The sequence below is a fragment of the Rattus norvegicus genome, chromosome 6 (assembly GCF_036323735.1).
Source record: "Rattus norvegicus strain BN/NHsdMcwi chromosome 6, GRCr8, whole genome shotgun sequence".
In the NCBI taxonomy this organism is placed as follows: domain Eukaryota; kingdom Metazoa; phylum Chordata; class Mammalia; order Rodentia; family Muridae; genus Rattus; species Rattus norvegicus.
Window position 1 is genome coordinate 113,090,718 of NC_086024.1, and position 18,762 is coordinate 113,109,479.

Consider the following 18,762-nt stretch of genomic DNA (forward strand, 5'->3'; position numbering starts at 1 on the left):
GATGGAGGGAGAGGCAGAGGGAAGCAGCTCTTAGCATTGGTATTAGCTGCATGTGCAACACTGACCACAGTACCTGATGGAAACAACCTAAGGAAAGAAAGATTCGTTCCGGCTTATGTCTTCAGAGGGTTTCACTCGTCTTGGTGGCAAAGTCATTGTGGAGCTTGCGGCTGAGAAGGGAACACTGGAGGCTCTTTCCATCACAGGGTTTCCAGATACAGGGGTTGGGCTCCTGTATGAGAGGCCCGCCTCCAGTGCGGCCTTCTTCTACCTGCCAGGACCTACTTCCTAAAAGTTCCTAAATCTCTCAAAATAACGCCACCAGCTGGGGACCATGCTCTAAAGCGTGCTGAGCCTGCAACATACATTTCTAGTTCAAGTCTTTAATAGCAGCAGCTTCCAGGTAGGAACATCTCTCCCAAGTACCCATTCCTATTGTAATGTGTGGCTTACAGTAAAGTGGAGGTGGGCAGGGGTGAGCGGTGAGGGGTGTGGAAGGTCAGGGGTGGGGGGAGATGAGGGAGTTGGTCCCACATTCATGAAGGGCTTGTGAAGGAGTTCGGCTGTAGGGGCACCTGGCTGAGGCAGTCTGCCTAGTCCTCCTCTCTCTCTGGCAGTGGCTCCATCCAAACAGCAGGATGTGCCACTGTCTGACTCCCAGAACTTTACTAGGGGATGGTCCTGCCCGCAGCCTCCTCCTCTGATGTGACTCACCTCTTCCTTCTGCAGGTCCCCCAGATCCACTGGGAGCTGTCTACCAAGAGGGTGCTCCTGATGGAATTTGTGGAGGGAGGTCAGGTCAACGACAGGGCCTACATGGAGAAGAACCGGATCGATGTGAATGAGGTGAGGGGACAGGGTGTGGCTGGGACTGCTTGCCTAGAGCCTGCCCCACTGCCTTTAAAAGTCATGCTTCTACCAGGGAGAGTTCTTCCCCGTTTCCCCATCCATTCCTGGGCCTGGAGTAGGGACAGGGACAAGCAAGCCTCCTTGAGCCTGAGGTTGTTGCTGCCTTCTTTTCTCACAGTGGCTAAGTCCGTACGGGTGGGTGAGCAGCATAGGGGCCATTCATCAACTCCCACCCTGAGATCATCAGCTAACTCCTCAGAGGGGATTTTAACCAGGATTAGAACCCAGGCCCTTTCTCCTCCACCTTTTCTATCTCCCTCCTCCAGACCTATGTGGGTCCACAGTAGAACTTGTAGCCACTTGTTGGCTGCTGATCAGTAACTGTCAGGAAATTGGCAGCACACTGAGAAAATCCCATTGCTCCCCTTGCTTTCAGTTCCTAGGGTAGGGAGGAGGAAGGTGCCTGGGTAGCTTACAGAGTCTGACTTCAGTGGGGACTGGCTGGCCCCACTGGGAGGTCACTTCTAGAGTCTCCCTCAAAGGAAGCAGAGCCTTTGTCATCACTGGCCTCTCCTGCTAGAGATGGACTTCCAGCCCAGGGGCCACTCCCAGCCATTCATCTCTTAGGATCTAGCAAGTTATGGCTATAATGGCATCTCTTCAGAGGGCGCTCTGATTTTTCCAGGGTGAGTGTAAACACAGAAGCACATGTTCTGATATTGTGGCTTGCTCGAGACATAGCCAGCTGGAGACCAGTGGACTCTGGGCAGGGTGGGCAGAGTCTGGGCCTCTTTGTCCCTGCCACTGGGAAAAGCCAGTATCCAGATGGAGAGACCTTAGTAGACATCTAATTTTTCAAGAATGAAGGCAGTCCTACGTCTCTGGCCCTCAGTTATCTTAGTGGAGGTGATGGACCAGCTGACCCCCAATTAAAGATCCTTTGTATTTGAATATTTTATAGACCAGTGACTCTACGGCTTAGTGGGCACTGACTGGCTCAAGAGCCATCTATTTGGGGCTGGGGATTTAGCTCAGTGGTAGAGCGCTTGCCTAGGAAGCACAAGGCCCTGGGTTCGGTCCCCAGCTCCGAAAAAAAGACCAAAAAAAAAAAAAAAAAAAAAAGAGCCATCTATTTCAGAACCATTGAAGGGATACATATAGCTATGCAGATTCCTGGGAACCACCCCTGGGTACACATGAGAATCTGGGGTGGGAAGGGTTGCAGAGTATCTTAAGAGAGTCTGCAGAGGATCTCACTCCAGCACAAAGCCCTGGAGCTATCGGTGCTCATCTGAATTTGTACTTGCAGCACCTACCCTCCTGTGCTCATCTTCTAGGGGCGCCTCTGTTTATCTCCCTGACCATGGTAGCATATACATCCAGGGTCATATTTGTAGTAACTTCAGGAGATGGTGACAGTGATTACCACTGATCTCATTAAAAGCAAAGATTATGTGGAAGGGTCTTCTGCAGGCAGTTGGGGCTTCTTCTAGCCACAGAGGACTATTGAGTGTAAGACCTTTATTGGAGGTTAATTGAATTGCAGTGAGTGTGTGTTGAAGACCCTGCTGGGGCTGAGGCCTGGCTTAATTGGCATGAAATTAGCCAAGAGAAAGGTGACTGAATTGGTAGTACAGGGCAGCAGGGACAGATGCAGGGGACCCGGTGGGCAGATATCACCAGTCTGTGAAGGCTGACTGGATCCAGAGGCCTCAGGGACAGACACCACCATCGAGGCATTTCCTTAGGGAGAGAACAGTTGGAAAAAGAGGGACATAATTACGTGGTCTTGGATTCAGTCCTGGTCTTTAGGATCCCAGGTGGAGGAGGAAAACTGGAGTCTGTCCCTTCACTCTCCAGGGAGCCAACTTCTGTTAGAGTTGGGGTGGATTTAGGACTTAGCTCAAACCCTTAAAACCTTCTAATCTTTCCGTTTAGGACTCTCAAAACCTGTTTGCAGAGATGCTTAGGTACTGAGCCTCCTAGGAGTTTCGATCACAGTCATAGAGCACCTATAGCTGGCTCAGGGCTCCTCAGCCTTTGCTCTGTTACCACCTGTCCCCATCTGTCCCGGGCCATGGCCCTCCTGTCTCGCATTGGCTGCTGTGGTTACGCCTCCTGCTCTTCTTGTGCTGGGTGCGTTGCCTCCTCTTTCTCTCTGAAGTCATTTTAGAGGCCTTTGCAAGGGAGTGGAGTGTGGTTTCGTTCTCCATGTAGCTGGAAGCCCTTTATTGTGTTTACTTCTAGGAACGGTGAAGGATCTCAGAGTCACCTTTCAGTGTATGTTTTGAGTATCTACTATGTGCATGCACTGCCCACTTGTGCTCGAATAGAAATGTGGACAGAACCAAGCATGGGGCTTCCAAGAGGCCTGGTGCTAGACAGGCTGGGTACCAGAGGGTGCCTGGCTCTGCCATTCATCACTCCAGGGGCCTGAAGTCAAGTTCTTGAGATAGGAGGCCAAGTCCTTTCTGCTATGGGACAGATGTGATTACGTGAGCTTTATAAGCAATACGGCCATGTCAGAACATTTTCATAATTCATCATTCATGAGGGCGTTACTCACGGAGGCATCTTCCTTGGTAGAATCCTTGAGAATCTTTGTTCTCTTCCTTTCCTCTGTCTCTGGCCTGTGAGTGCACAGATTTGGATGTACCTGATTGGCATGCAAATTGATTCAGAAAAGCTCAAGCCTCTTCCTTTCCCCAGATTACCTTTGCTTCTGTCACTGCTCCATGTGGACAGAATAGGACCTTCCCACTTGTGTTCAGCATCATTCCAACCTCCTGGCCCTTCCCCCCAGCTGGAATCTGATGATACTGAAGACCCAATTCCTGCAATCACTAGAAGGAAAACGGTCTCTTCTCTCCCACCCCATCACTCTTGGATGCTCATGGGTGTTCGTGAACTCCCAGGTAGTTCCTAGGGATTTGTTTGTTTTCTCACAGCAGAGGTTATTGACTGGTTGGGCCAGAGGAGTTTTCTGGAGTCCAGTGCAAGCTCTGTCATTGGTCAGCCGTTCTACTGTGGAGTTGCTCGTCTTTAGGAACCCTGGATTCCCTGTCTGCAGTTGACCATGGGTGACCTAGAGATCTTGACAACTGAAGCATCGCACACTTGGCACAGCGCTGAGCCTGATGAATGTGCTCAATACATATTGGCACTGAAACTCCATCTCTCGGATGTCCGTGGTACCACCAAGACAGTGTTTGTCAAAGGGCAGGGGAAATGGGGAGCAATGAATCCTTTCCCTGGCCTTTTATGGTGTCCCAAGCAAGGTAGAAGTGTATGGAATCTGTGTGGGATGAGTTCTCATCCTAGAGAGGAGACACCAGGTGCCAACAGGAGTTCCTTCCTCACATGTGTTCTGATGGTTGATGACTCCTGGGACTCCCTTTTGCCTGAACTTGAGGTGCCTTGCAGAGCATGTCCGGTAGAGATCCACAGGCTTTCTTGCCTCACAATGTTGTGTCTGACTCTCATGTGAAGCCTGGTAAGGTCTGATTAAAGAAGCTTCATTGATTTTCTTTTTGTGATAAAATACTTTACTGTAGTTAGAGAAGTAACTTAAGGACGAGTTTATTTTGGCTCATGGCTTCCAAAGGTTACATCCACCACAGCAGGGAAGACATGTTGATTGGAGTGGTTCTATCTGTGGATTGGGCCATGAAACAGAAGGTCTTCATGTAGCCAGAGATCAGAAAGCAGTGATCTCTGCCAGAACCAGCGATGGGCGGCTATCGCCTTATCACCTGAAATGACCTCCTTTTACCAGCCAGGTCCCACTTTCGAATAATGCCATGAGCTGGGGACCAAGTATGGAAAGGATCACCGTGTGGTGGGATGTTTAAGGCTTATGTTGAAACAGGAGGCTTTCCAAGTGCCACCATCAGAGCCACCTCTCAGTCTTCTGTGACCCATTGGCACCTCCCTTCCTGTCCCCACTGCCACTGTGTGAGGCTGAGGAGTTCAAGCTGGGTGATCAGAGATATCATCTCCCAGCTCACTCATCCAAGATCGCTGTGTGCCATCGATACACTGCCTGCAGCCCTAGGCAGCTGGGGACAGGAAGAGCATGGTGGTGCTATGTCCCAGGCAGCAGGCTGGCCTGTGTGGAGAATCTGGCAGGCTCTGGGGACAGATGCTACAACAGCAGCCTTGCTTTCCTCTCACAGACATTGTCCTTGCTTCGGAGACACCCCACCCCAGGAACATACATAGACTTTTCCTTTGGGGTAGGAATGAATTAATTCACACAATTATAGACCAATTAAAGTACTTTCAGCCAATTCAGGCCTTGAGAAAAGTCCCAAAATAACTCCTTGATTTAAATATTATTTACTCAATTAATTCTTTACTCAGCCTTTTTATGGAGTCCTGGTTTTCCCCTCTCCCCCACTGTTAGAGAATAAAGGCCTTTGTAATTAATGAAATCTCTTATTGAGTGGCATATTCTTTTCACAAGGAACAATTCATACTTCTCTGTGACTTCTTAATAAAGAGCGCTGTCCTGTACCTTTTGCTTAGAGGTGTGGACTGGGGGAGTTACCCAGCCAGAATTTCCTACCAACATCCTTTTCTTTGGGCAGACGAGTTACTGGATGCCAAGGTCCCTCAGAAGTCAACTTTCGGAAGAGCTTTCTGCAGTGGAAAGGCAGGTGGCCTGGTCATTTAGCACCTAGTCTCTGGAGTCAGGTCACCTGATGAATCAGCGTCACTGACTGCTGAGCAAGTGATCAGTGGCTTCTTCCTGTCTTTGTATCACTCCTTCAGCTGTTTCTTGCAGAGAATGGCGAGGTGTCTGGGGCAGGGCTTGGCCCATCGTGGGCTACTTAACAAAACATGCTACTGCCCATTAGCCTGGTTTTGCAAGATGCATAGAGAATTCACACAAAACTAAGAAAATAGGGCCCAAGACTGGTGTACTCTGTCAAAGTCACTCTTAAGTGTAGTTCAACCAGAACTGCCAGTTCCATCTCGCCTTCCCCAAGGACTTTTCGATATCTAGGGTAGTGGACTTTTCTTTGCGTTTGTTATCAAGAACTATGAGCTCAGACGGAAGGCATGCATCCACCTGTAGCTCTTTCCAGTTGAGATATAAGTAGTTACTGCTCAGAAGAAAAGATAACCCCAAAGCAGTGGTTCTCACCCTTCCAAACGCTGCGACCGTTTAATACCGGTGAATACTTGTTGTGGTGACCCCCAACCACAAATTCTTTTCATTGCTACTTCATAACTGTAATTCTACTACTGTTATGAATTGTGATGTAAATATCTGTGTTTTCTAATGGTCATAAGTGACCCCTATGAAAAGGTCATTCCATTCAACTCCTGAAGGGGTCGTGACCCACAGGTTGAGAACTGCTGTCCTAAAATTGATACTGTTTTTTTCTTCTTAAGGCCTCTTAGGACAATAAGCACTTCACATTTCATCCAGGAATATTCCTTTCTTTCTGTTTAAATGCTCCGAGTAAGTCCTGGCTCCCTCACAGTTGTTTTAGAAGCAGCCCTCCCATCTTGCCTGCTTCCCAACTGTTGAGCTAAAAGCCTTGGGCACTTCAGTCTCTGTATGTTTGTGAACTGTGTTCATAATGCTGACTGTTACACTTAGTAGTAACAAGTATGCATTTTCCTCCATGTCTAAAGCAATGAAAAGCCAAAACAGTGACATTTGTGTGTCTAACATTGAGTAATAATGGCTCTCTCCTGGGTAATGGTATTTGACTTTGAATTGTGAGGTTGCCCTGTGAGGAGGTCGGACAGATGACTTTAGTCCCACTTAAGTGCTAATGGAGATGGAGGACTAGGATGGCTTGTCTCTCAGGTCACCCATGCCCAAAGTGGCAGCGCCAAGATGGCTTCAGTGCTGAGCTGTTGGCATCAGCCAGCTCCTGCTCCCTGCTCTGCCTTCTGTACCTGTCAGGCCTGGTGACATCTGGTTGAACTAAATAAAAGCTTCCAAGTAGGAAGGCCTCCAAGTGGCAGCTGGCTGGCGGGTGTTGAAATGGTGTGTGTGTGTGTGTGTGTGTGTGTGTGTGTGTGTGCACACGCTCGAACATGCTCTCTCTAGTGGCTCCACTTATATATGAGGTAGTAGTTGGCAGTACTCCCACCTGCCGATGGAGGACCACTCCTAAGGGATATGAGCCCCTTACCCCGATTCACCATGCCCCTGGGGGCCATCTTTCATTGTAGAAATAAGGGGCCCAGAGCGATTAACAATATTTCAGAAAGCTTAAGGGAGATCATACATCTCCCTGTGACAGGTTTGCCCAGACTAAATGAAATGTCACTTCTCCACATTTTGACTGGAATTCCGTCAGCTCAGTCTGGCTGCGCTGCTTATCTTGGGCTGATCAGGAGCCCTGATTGGACTTTATATGCGTCCTTGACAAATAAAAATGAATGATTACTTAATAAATGGAATCGGTTTGTCAGATACGGCCTTCTGAAGCGTAGCTCTGAGGAGCTCCAAGAAGCCTAACAAAAAGGATTCTTGGTGGCACAGAGGTGGGGAACTGGCTGGCTTTTCAGGACCTGTTTTGGCTGAGGCCCATCTCCTAGGAAACAGAAAACAGTGGCCCTGTAACCCCTGCCATCTCAGAATGAGTCTGAAATTTGACCTAGGGCAAAGTCCTATTCCTAATGAGAATGACTGAGTCCCAAGTATGAGGCAAATGTCAGGAGTCAGAGAGCTGTGTTGTGGGGCAGCGCCTTCAGTATCGTCATCACCGCAGGCACTGGTGGTGACTCCCACAGGGCTATCTACAGGAGGTCCCTGGATCTCAGGCCCTGTGACATGATCCTTCACTTCTGCAGCCACCCGTGAGAGTTATTGCTCACTGAATCCAGAAGTTTAAGCAGCTGCTCCGAGGTCTCTAGAGAGAGGTGCCCCAGTATAGAAGGGCATAGTTAGGCAGCTGGGGCTCATACCTGCTTTGAAGTAACAGGGCTATGCCACGAGCAGCTTTAACCTCAGTGTTCTCAGTTTCTTGTTTGCAGTGTGTGTGTGTGTGTGTGTGTGTGTGTGTGTGTGTGATAATTGTGTTTACATTCTAAGCATAGTAAGGATGGCAGCTATTGTTCAAATGCAGGATTATTCTTTAATCAAGTCTTTCCTAGCCCAGGCTAGCTCTGGACTTCCACCCTCCCATCTCAGGCTCCTAAGTGCTGAAATTATGTCTACGCCACCACACTTGACCATTCTTAATCTTTTAACTTGGTACTGATTCTAAATGCTCAGGGCTTTGGAGAGACTGACAGGATAAACACAGCATCTTCAGAGATCAGGGAGAACTTACTCACGTTGAGTGCAGAGCCTTATTTTACCTGTGTGGTGCTGTTACAGGCAAGTGCATGCATAATAGAGCCAGTCTATAGCACATCAATTACACCTCAATAAAGCCGTTTAATAAAACAGAGCCAGTCCCTGCTGTCCTAGGAGTTTACGATAGTGAACCAGATGGTCATTTGTCAAATAATCACACGAGTAATTGCTAGAGCTGTAAAAGAAAATACCCAGTGTCCTCTAGGAGTGTGTGGTGGGAGCACTCTTCCTACCCTAAATAAAACAGAAGGGGGCTTGGGGGCTGGACCTGGGAATGGGGATGGTCGGAAGGCTGTGGCAGCAGGAATGGTTTGCACCAAAAAGCCTGAGGTAGGAAGGCACGGGGATCATTGGAGGAGTGACATGGCCTCTGTGTGTGTGTGTGTGTGTGTGTGTGTCTGTATGTCTGTATGTGTGAGAGTGCGTGTCTGTGTGTGTGTCTGTGTGTGTATATGTGTGTGTGTATGTGTGTGTGTCTGTGTATGTCTGTATGTGTGAGAGTGTGTGTGTGTGTGTCTGTGTATGTGTATGTCTGTATGTGTGAGAGTGTGTGTCTGTGTGTGTATATTTCTATATGTGTGAAAGTGTGTGTCTGTGTGTGAGTCTGTATGTGTCTGTGTGTGTATATTTTTGTGTGTGTATGTGTGTATGTCTATATGTGTGAGAATGTGTGCCTGTGTGTGAGTCTGTGTGTATGTTGTGCATGTGTGTCTGTGTGGGTGTATGTATGTGTGTGTATGTCTATATGTGTGAGAGTGTGTGTCTGTGTGTGAGTCTGGTGTGTGTCTGTATTTATGTTGTGTGTGTGTCTATGTGTATATGTGTGTGTGTATGTCTATATGTGTGAGAGTGTGTCTGTGTGTGAGTCTGTGTGTGAGTCTGTGTATGTATGTATATGTGTGTGTGTGTGTGTGTGTGTGTGTGTGTGTGTGTGTGTGTGTGTGGTGAGAGGTAAGGTAAGAACAGGGAGAGAGGCAAGACCTCATGCCATAAGACTGCTGAGTTGAGGAAGACTCTTGATCTGTAATCCCCCTTGCTGTGAGCCCCGGCTCCTTCCTCTTCACTATTGTTCACTTGTTAATGACCACAAGGTTCAACTGAGGCTAGAAGGAAAGCCAAGGACAGTTGGTGTCCTGGGGCATCTACCTTCTGGCTGAGCATCTTTATCCCCCGAATGTCCATCAACAGATCATCTGGGGGCCCAGGTCCACTTCTATTCAGCAGCTGCTCCCAAACAAGGAAGAGGCTTTTAGCTTTAATAAAAAAGGGAGTAGAGATAAGAAGGCTGCCTTGGCAGGGCTCGCGGGACTGACAGGATGATTTAAATGGCCTCTCCACTGTCTTTCTTCTACACAGACATCATAAATCAGATTAGCATTGGGTTCTGGGGGATGGGGAGAGGGGAGCAGGTCCTGGACTCTGGGTCTGTCTAGGACTGGCCTGGTAGCAGGGCAGCTGCAGAGGAGAGACATTGTGTGTATCGCCTGTTCCTAACCCAGCCCTGTTCTTCGAAGGAGTGGGTGGGATTGTTCCCACCACCCACTCTCTCACCTTTGGGAAAGAGTGAAGAGGGGCTGATAAAAGAACAGAGAGGAGACAGATGTGGGCAGGGCAGTGTGGGAGGTGAAGACTGACTGACAGCCATCAGGAAATGGAGAAGCAGCCAACCTTTTCTCTTGCATGCAGGAGATCACCCTGGGAACTCAGAAAACACTGGTGGCTAAGGCTGTCCCAGCATGTCTGAGCTCCAAGTGGTTCTAATGTGTGGTTGGATTGGAACTTCTCTCTTAGATGTGAGGACTCCATCCTTTCCTATGTCCAGGCCCAATGGCTCCTATCGTCTCTTGAGAGTGACTAGATTAGGGGTCTGAGAGAAGCTCCTGGAGCACGTATGGGAAGGGAAGAACTCCTACCAGGTTGCTTCTCTTTCAGATCTCCTGCCACCTAGGCAAGATGTACAGTGAGATGATCTTTGTCAATGGCTTCGTACACTGTGACCCCCACCCAGGCAATGTGCTGGTGCGGAAGCGTCCTGACACGGGCAAGGCTGAGATTGTCCTCTTGGATCATGGGCTCTACCAGGTAGGAGAAAATTCTCCTTCCTGGGATTGGAGCCCACTGTTGTTGTCCAGAAACCCTGAAGCTTCAAGGCAGGTAGCTGAGGTAGGAGGTGAGCACCTCACTTACCTTGGCTTGTTGTCTTAGGTTATTACTGCTGTGCACAGATATCATGACCAAGGCAACTCTTTATTAGGACAACATTTAATTGGGGCTGGCTTACAGGTTCAGAGGTTCAGCCCATTATCATCAAGGCAGGAACATGGTAGCATCCAGGCAGGCATGGTGCAGGAGGAACTGAGAGTCCTACATCTTCATCTGAAAGCTGCTAGCAGAATACTGAATTCCAGGTAGCTAGGATGAAGGTCTTAAGCCCACACCCATGGTGACACACCTACTCCAACAAGGCCACAACTACTAAAAGTGCCACTCCCCGGGCCGAGCATATACAAACCGTCACACTTGGGTATGGTAGACGGAGTCTAGAGGATTCTCTTTTCTTGGACTCACAGGCAGTGATAGCAGAGGGGAGGCTCGGAGACCTGTGGGAGAGCTTTGTAGGAGATGGGGTTTTTGCTCCACCTCATCAGTCAGTGTTGAGGTAGAGGACTGCGTCTGTGTTTGTGGGAGCCCAGGGAAATAGCCTACACCTAAAAAGGTGTCAGTATAGGTTTTGGAAGGGAATTAGCAGTCTCTGCCAGTTAGGACCAGGACTTGCCCGTGTAGGCTGAGTAACCCTAATCCAAAACCTCTACACTCCCAGTGCTTGAGGCTTCTGAGCATTATGGCACCACAGAAAATTCTCTGCCACAGAACTTTGTTTCATGCACAAAATTGCTAAATACATTGTATAAAACTACCTTTGGGCCACGTGTATAAAGCATGTATGAAACAAATGGATTTCATGCTTAGATGTGTGATCCAGCCCCAAGATATTATGTATATGCAAATCTGAGGAGAGACTGATATCTAGAGCACTTCTGGTCCCAGAAATTTCAGATTTATGCTATTAAAGCTCTCTTAACTTTGAACTTGGGTCCCTAGGAATGGCCGAGTGTTCGGGAGCTATGACCCTCCTTGTCTCACCGTGTAGCTGTCAGTACTAGTCTGGGGATCAGGCCCTGGGCCAAGAGAGACCCAGTCGCTGATTGTGTTGCCCTGGCTACAGGTGCTCACGGAGGAGTTCCGCCTGGACTACTGCAATCTATGGCAGTCTCTGATCTGGACCGACTTGGACAGAGTGAAATATTACAGCCAGCGCCTGGGGGCTGCAGACCTCTACCCACTGTTTGCCTGTATGCTGACCGCCCGGTCTTGGGCCTCAGTCAAACAGGGCATTGGGCAAGCTCCAGTCTCTGCTACTGAGGTAGGTGACCCTCTCCCAGATGCCTGGAGGCTTCTTCCAACCCAGTGTCTGAGGTTCATGATTTAGGCCATGTGTCTCTGTAGGAGGGCTGTATGGGAGCCATATAGGGTAAGGAGAAGGGAGGAGAGCTGGCACTATGGCACAGGGGTGAGAAAGGCAGGGGAAGGATAGCCTATTTTGTCACCTGGGACCTTACCATCCTAGAGTAGAGATAAGGCTTGTGGCTTAAAATTCCCAGACCCTAGTAAGATGCCAGGCTTCCTCCAGCACCTCCTAGGAGCCATCACACTCCTGTAGCCCCTGCATGTCCTCCGCCCACTGGGCACTGTTCGTTGTGGCTGGGTCCTCTCTGGCTTCATGTCAGGGAGAGCCTTCACTTCCTCTCCGTATGCAAACAGCTCTGTCCAAGTGAAGAAGCCTCTTTACTTTTCCCACCCTTTTCATGAACTTGGACTGTCTAGACTGGACACAGACTTTAGGGTACTTCTGCTCCCCATATTCCTGTCTACTTCTCTTTGTCTGCCAAGAATCATGGGAGTTCATTTGCTTGTTTCTCAGTGCTGGGCAAACTCAGGCCCCATTGAGGCCTCTGCTCACTTTAGGTAGAGATGAGGTTCTGCTCATGATGTCACTGCTTCCAGGATCCTGTGTTTCTGCTTCTGTGACCTTTGGTGTTAACATCACCTAAGGGCCTCAGGGTCATTCCCTAGAAGCTGCTTTGCCACAGGCACCTCTAGCTAAGGCTGGATCCAGAGTCTTAAACAGTATTTTAAAGAATCTCTCTCCCACCATTTATTGGCTCTGTTTTCCTTCAAATGGACACATTTCTCCTGCAGGCCTAGTGGCAGTGATAAGCACTTGAAGTTCCAGGGTCTACAGCCTTAAATGCATCATCCTCGAAGGGTAGGGGAGGTGTCTCAGGATGGTAGGAGCTATGCTTTCTGTCTTCCCATCAACGCATACAAAGTGCCTACTCACAGTTCCTGGAGTTCATTCATTCAATAAACATTTGCTTTAGCTGGCCCCTGAGCATGTTTAAAGGATCCTGTGACTAACAGACAAGACAGGCCTTTTGTGTAATTTACACTTTGGTTGAGAGAGACAGACAGTAAACAACTGAGCCAACAGGCAGGTGGGATAATTGCAGACTATAGGTATCTCTGGGAGGGGGGATCTGAGGGGAGGACAAATAAGATGATGTGAGGAAGGGGTTGGAAGCCTGCCTGGCTCAGAGACCTGGGGTACTGGTTGACATTTGAGCTGAGATATGAAGGACAGGGAAGACGCCACCCATCAGGAGTGATTGATGGATGCACTGTTGGCCCACTAAGCCCACAAGCCCTGGGGCAAAGAATTTGGTGTCATCTAGAGGGTGATGGGGCTTATAAAACCCACACAGGGCTTTATGTGCTGTGGAAAGAGATGTGGACTCAACTACCGGGAGGAAGTGAAGCCCTTGGCAAGCTAATGAGCAGAAGGGTCTAAGACCTGTTGGTTTAAGAGGTCTCTGTTGACTGAGGTGCAGTGAGCCAGTCACCGAGGAAGGCAATAAGTGCTCAAAGCCACCACATAACCTGGGGGTAGCAAGTGGCTTTTGGTTCCTACAGAGCATGACCCAAAGGGCCAGATAAACAGAATTGGGGTACCTTTAACATAGGAGAAGGGGGCTGGCTATTAGACACATACTCACCATCAGGACCCAGGCACAGGTAGAGCACAGGAGATAGTAGATCTGATGTGGTATAAGACTAGGGTGGGACCTGGGTGTTCTGTCCACAGATTATATTGGCTGGACTTGGTTAGCTGGTAGTGCTTCTTCTAGGCCTGGTTTTAAATTGGTGCCCAATAAAGAAGCCTTGGAGAGACTTTTGGTCTGTTTCATTGTACACTGGTGCTGTTTCCGGGGCTTGCCTGGGAGCCAGGCTGGGACCTCCCATCTGGGTGGTCAGGACACAGGGCCCAATGCTTTTTTGGGGGGGATTGGGGTCTCTACAGGGTGCCAAAGCAGCTGTGCTAGAAGCGCCTAGCTGGAGATTACTTATGTCCTCTTGGTCACAGGCTACCCATACTGCTGGCACCCTGGTCTTCATGTGCTATATTAACCATTCTCATGTCCCTTTGCTGCTATTAGGACTCAGAGATTCGCAATAATGCAGCCTGCTACCTGCCTGAGATCAGCCAGCTCCTTAACCATGTGCCTCGCCAGATGCTGCTCATCCTGAAGACCAACGATCTACTCCGCAGCATCGAGACCACCCTGGGCACGCGGTCCAGCGCCAGTTCCTTCCTCAACATGTCTCGGTGTTGTATCCGGGCGCTGGCTGAGTGAGTATGCTCCCACCTTGGCCACCTCTCAGTTCCAGGGACTATCCCATGGGCTCTGCTTTCCCCACCATTCAGTCTTTAGGACCCTGTCTTGGCTTCTCAAGCTCCTGATCTCTCTTTAGGGAATCCTAGGGGCAAAATGAGCTGCAGTGATAGCAGGTGCCTTGAGACGGTGTCTTTGGGTGGCCTACATGCTTGTGTTTTACCAAATGATAGCATCTGGGATCTCATCTTCCCAGTCCAGCTTTCCGTTAAGAAAGTTTGGGGTTGATTTCTGAGTCCCTCAACTTATCCAGGTGTCCCCTGGATTTGTGGTCAGGAAGCCCCAATAGGACCCTGTTTCTTACTGGCCTTGTGACTTGGCTCCTAGGACCAGCCCAGGCAGTGAGACCATTGCTTCTTAACCTGGAGATGTGGCTGTGACTTGCTAAGGTGTGGCTACTAGGCTATCTCAGGGTCACAGATCTTTCTAGATGCCATAGCACTCTTGAGACAAAAATGATAAAGAGAACGATACTTCTTCAGCAAGAGTGCGGAAGAGCACACTCTAGGCCTCCAGTTAAGTTCAGTGAATACACCAGAAAGGCTGTGTTCTGGCAGAATGTTCTCACCCCAGAGAGGAGGCCTAGCTTGTAGTCACATCCCAGCCTGTCCATCCTGGGGAAGGAATGGCCCATTCTGGGAAAATAGCAGATTTGGACAGATAAGCTGATTGGCAGGAGCATGGCAGGGGCCCTAAGGAGAGTTCTGGCCTGTGTTGCAGACTGGGAGACCCTTCCTACAGGTTTAAGAGGAAGAGGGAAGCTTTGCGCCATATGGTTGACCAGTACTCCACAGCTAGAACCACCTAGGTTTCCATGATTATCAGGCCACAGGGGTTGGGGGTGGGGTGCCACATTTTTCTGAAAGGATGTGTGACTCTGAGGATGTGAGGGAAGAAGGACGCATTGAGTGCTCTCTGATGTCTTGGAATCTGGTAATCTGGGTTTACAGACTTCCTTGGAGAAATGAGAATTCTAGATTCTGTGAATCTCCTGAGGTCCAGATACCTGGGGAGTCTAGTAGGTGTCTGGAGATTCCTAATAGGGGGCTTGTCATTTCTTTTACAGTAGCTGTGTGTGTGTGTGTGTGTGTGTGTGTGTGTGTGTGTGTGTGTGTGTGTGTGTGTGAGAGAGAGAGAGAGAGAGAGAGACAGACAGACAGACAGACAGACAGACAGACAGACAGACAGACAGACACTTCTGTGACTTGATTAGCTCCTGGCCCCAAATTTAGCAAGAACTCATTGTCATAAATCCCAGTTTGTACCAATCCTTGTTTTGGATACAGAGAGACTGAGCTGGGTTGACATACTCAGCCTCTCCAGTCACCTGACCTCAGAGGATTCATATCCTCAGGAATGTTTTACAGTAGAAAGAGAAACCACAGAATGTTCTACTGGGTAAGGGGATCAGGGATGGATGCATTGTTATTTTACTGCTTTGAAAATCTTCTTTGGGATATTTGAGTCCCTCTGGCCCCTGAATGGGCAGTGGTATGGTTAGGTAACCAAGTAGTCTCCTGGATGAGTTGGCCAGACCACCAGCCATCTTTTATTTTTCTCCATGGTTCTGGGCTGGGGTTTCTCACCTGTTTCTTTTCTCTTCTTCTTTCTCGCCCCTCTAGGCATCGGAAGAGGGATGCCGGCTCATTCTTCAGAAGGACCCAGATATCTTTCAGTGAGGCCTTCAGCCTGTGGCAGATTAGCCTTCATGAACTTCTGCTTCGAGTGAAGGCCTTGAGGCTAGCTTGTTGGGTCTCAGCTCTCCTGGGCTGGCTGACTCGGGCTCCATACTGAATGTGACTGTCTTTCCCTGCCCCTTCCTAGTGTCTTTCCACACCTCATTTTTTCCTTCATGCTGGGACTACCCACTGACCCATCCATGTCTGTCTAGGGTTGGCCTGTGGTCCCAGGGTGGACGTCCATGGCACCATCAGCCTCTGCCATTGGAGCCCTTGCCTCGTGGTGGCCTTGTCTGGGGGTCCTGGAATGACCTGGAGAGTGGTTTTCTTTCCTCCAGGGAGGGGATAAAACTACCTACCTCCCATCTCCTGTATGTGCCATTGACTTGGTCATCCCTACTTTTATGAGGATTGTCAGAATGGACCAACCACATGTGTCACAGGGTATGTTTAACCTGTATGGAGTAAGTAGAGTCTTAGAACTTGCTGAGAAGAGACTGTAGTTTTGATGTATCACTCCCAAAGGGGCACTACCTCAGCGAGGCAGGCTGCATCAGAGAGTGAATGATGCAGCTGTGGGCTCATGTTGTCATGGTGACACCTTCAGTGTTGTATTTATTGTATGTATTGTTTATTGTAATAAACCCTTTCAAGGTTGCAGGGACTGCCCCTTCCAACTCAATGGCTCCATGTGGCCTTTCAGTTGCACTTGCTATCTGCTTCTAGGTTTTTCAGAGAGGCCTAGGAGAGCAAAGTCGGGTTTGGTTATAGAATTTATTTGCTAGCTTGGGAGAAAATTCCCATGGCTCACAGTCGACTTAAACACCATGTACCCTGAGACCTTGCCTTCCAAAGCCATGTAGGCTGTAAGACTCCTGCTGCCACAGGGCCCCATCCTGCTTCTTGGAGATAGGAGATCCGGCCTTCCCCATCACAGACCTTAGTTGGAGCCCAAAGCTTGGAACCAGAGGCAGAGGTGGGCCCTTCCTTGTTTCCTATGATGGGGACACCTGCCTCAGCCTCAGACCTGACTGGTCAGGTCAGGACTTGCCCTCTGGTTCTCAGTCAGTGGCCTGAGTCTCATTCAGGTCTAGGATTGTACTAGGTCCTTCCAGGTCTTTGGAGACATCAACCTAACTGATGAGACCACAGTCACCATGGCTGTGCCCATTCTGACACATCCAAGTCACCTGATCAAATTCTGTCTCTAGTCCCCCCCCCCCCCCACACCTCCCCCTGCATCCACATCTCCCGAACCCATCGTTTGTTCTTATGTGTGCCTGGTCTGGGGGTCCCCGAGAGACCCTATGTGTGGAAGGCCCTACCTTCATGATCACTATTTGATCAGAAAATCTGAACCTCATTTCTACTCTCTCTGTTAATGATACAAGCAGATTTTCTAGGGAGCAGAAACGATTTGCATTCTTTTATTTTCTGAAAGAATTAATTATTCTCGGTGACCAGTTGGATGTACCCAGGGACCGAGGAGAGTAATTCGAAAGCCCTGTTATTAATCATGAGGATACATGCTGCATATTCTATTTTATGGTGTTTTTTACAGCCACTGACGTAAATATAAATGTCCTTTCTGTTTAAGATAATGGTCTCTTTTCACTTTGGATGTAATGGTTGGCTTACTCTGGGATTTAAAACATCAGCATGTTGCCTCTAGGCCTGACAGCCATAACCGTTTCCAGGGATAGGAAAGGTAAAAACAGAGTTGGAAGTACAGGGAAGTTTGAAAATCTAGGAGTAGGATGACACTTATACATGGCTTCCCACAGTACTGTAGACAGACTACGCGTGCTCCTTGAGTTGCCTTGTATGCTTGAGCAGACTGACTACACGTACCAAGTACACGGACACCATGGCCTTTGGTTAGTGCTCTGTAAGCATCCGTATATGGGGAGTCTTGGCAGACTTTGTGGTTTCCAGGGAGTTTGAACTCGTTTTGAAAAGCTGCATGTGCATCCACTGGCTCACAGGAGGCGCTGCAACTTCAAGGATGGCCAGGTTAATAGCCACAGTGTATCTTTCCTACAGCGGGATCAGAGCTGGTCAGCCGCTGCAGGCTATAGGGGCCCTTCTTACTACTGCACAGGGAAACCCTAGAAAGACAGAGCTGCTCCGAGAGGTCCCCAAACAGATTCCGAGTAGTGGAGCCGATGGGAGGCTTGTGGCAGCTCTGAGCGTGGGTGCCTGTGGGAAGGGTGATGACAGTGACAACATGGCTGGAACAAAGATGGGCTCTGAGTCAGGAAGTGACCTCTAAGTTCAGAATCGGTGTGGTGCATTCCTGGCAGTGGGGACATGGGCTGCGTTGGCCACATTGGCCATATGGGAGGGTCCATATTTAACAGGGGTTCTTGAACACCAAATGAGCAGTTTGCTACCATTGCTGCTCTGTGAACTGAGGGAGGCTCCTGCAGCCATGATTGGCAACCCGCCGCCTCTGCTGCCCCCTCCCCAGTTTCCTCCTTCCCTTTCCCTTCTGTTCCTTCCCCCCCTCCTTCCTCTCTGCCCCACTCTAGGGCTCAGGCTGTCTTTAGCTGGTGGAAGCAGAGCTCAGCCTTGAGAAGAGGCAGTGGGGCCCTGGGCTGCCGCTGCCGTTTTCCAGGGTCACTGCCTTCTGGTCAGGCCTGGCTGCTCCTGGAGATGCTATGGCAACCCAGCACCAGCCTGCCTCCACTCTGTGCCGGGTGCTGTCACCAGCCAAGGCTACAGGGATCGTGAACACTTCCCTCCAGCTCTACCTGTTTCTAGGTGCAGAGCTCTGACATTTTTTCCATTTTTTCTCTCTCCTGGGGAAGGATCAGGCTGCTGAGACCAGCCCAGTGGTGTTCAGCCCCCCCACCTCTGAGCCCCACTTCCAGCTCCCCCCTGCTCCTCATCCCCACACCATGCATGATCTTTCTATAGATTTTCCTGTGTGAACCAGCCACTGGGGGTCCTATTAAGTCTTGAATTTTGCCTCTGTGAGCCCGGGTGGGGCCCAAGACGCTTTGATGGTAATCAGCCTCTATGGGATTGTAATCTTGCTTAACCAGGGACCACACTGCACTGTAAGGATTGACAGTAGTGGTTTTGGGGGTGTATGCCCAGAACAGCCACCTCT

General features: G+C 49.4%; 1 protein-coding gene across 12 annotated transcripts in view; it reads left to right on the top strand.

The window, feature by feature from the left end:
* Adck1 (aarF domain containing kinase 1) overlaps positions 1-17,243 on the top strand; it is a 102,628-nt gene extending 85,385 nt beyond the window's left edge. For all 12 annotated transcript variants that reach the window (XM_039112658.2, NM_001399748.1, NM_001399749.1 and 9 more), the window contains 5 exons: positions 730-846; positions 10,109-10,258; positions 11,403-11,600; positions 13,732-13,925; positions 15,591-17,243. In XM_039112658.2, the coding sequence (XP_038968586.1) occupies positions 730-846; positions 10,109-10,258; positions 11,403-11,600; positions 13,732-13,925; positions 15,591-15,762 (831 nt within the window). In that variant the 3' untranslated portion in view covers positions 15,763-17,243. The remainder of the gene's footprint in view (positions 1-729; positions 847-10,108; positions 10,259-11,402; positions 11,601-13,731; positions 13,926-15,590) is intronic.
* The last annotated feature ends 1,519 nt before the right edge of the window (positions 17,244-18,762 follow it).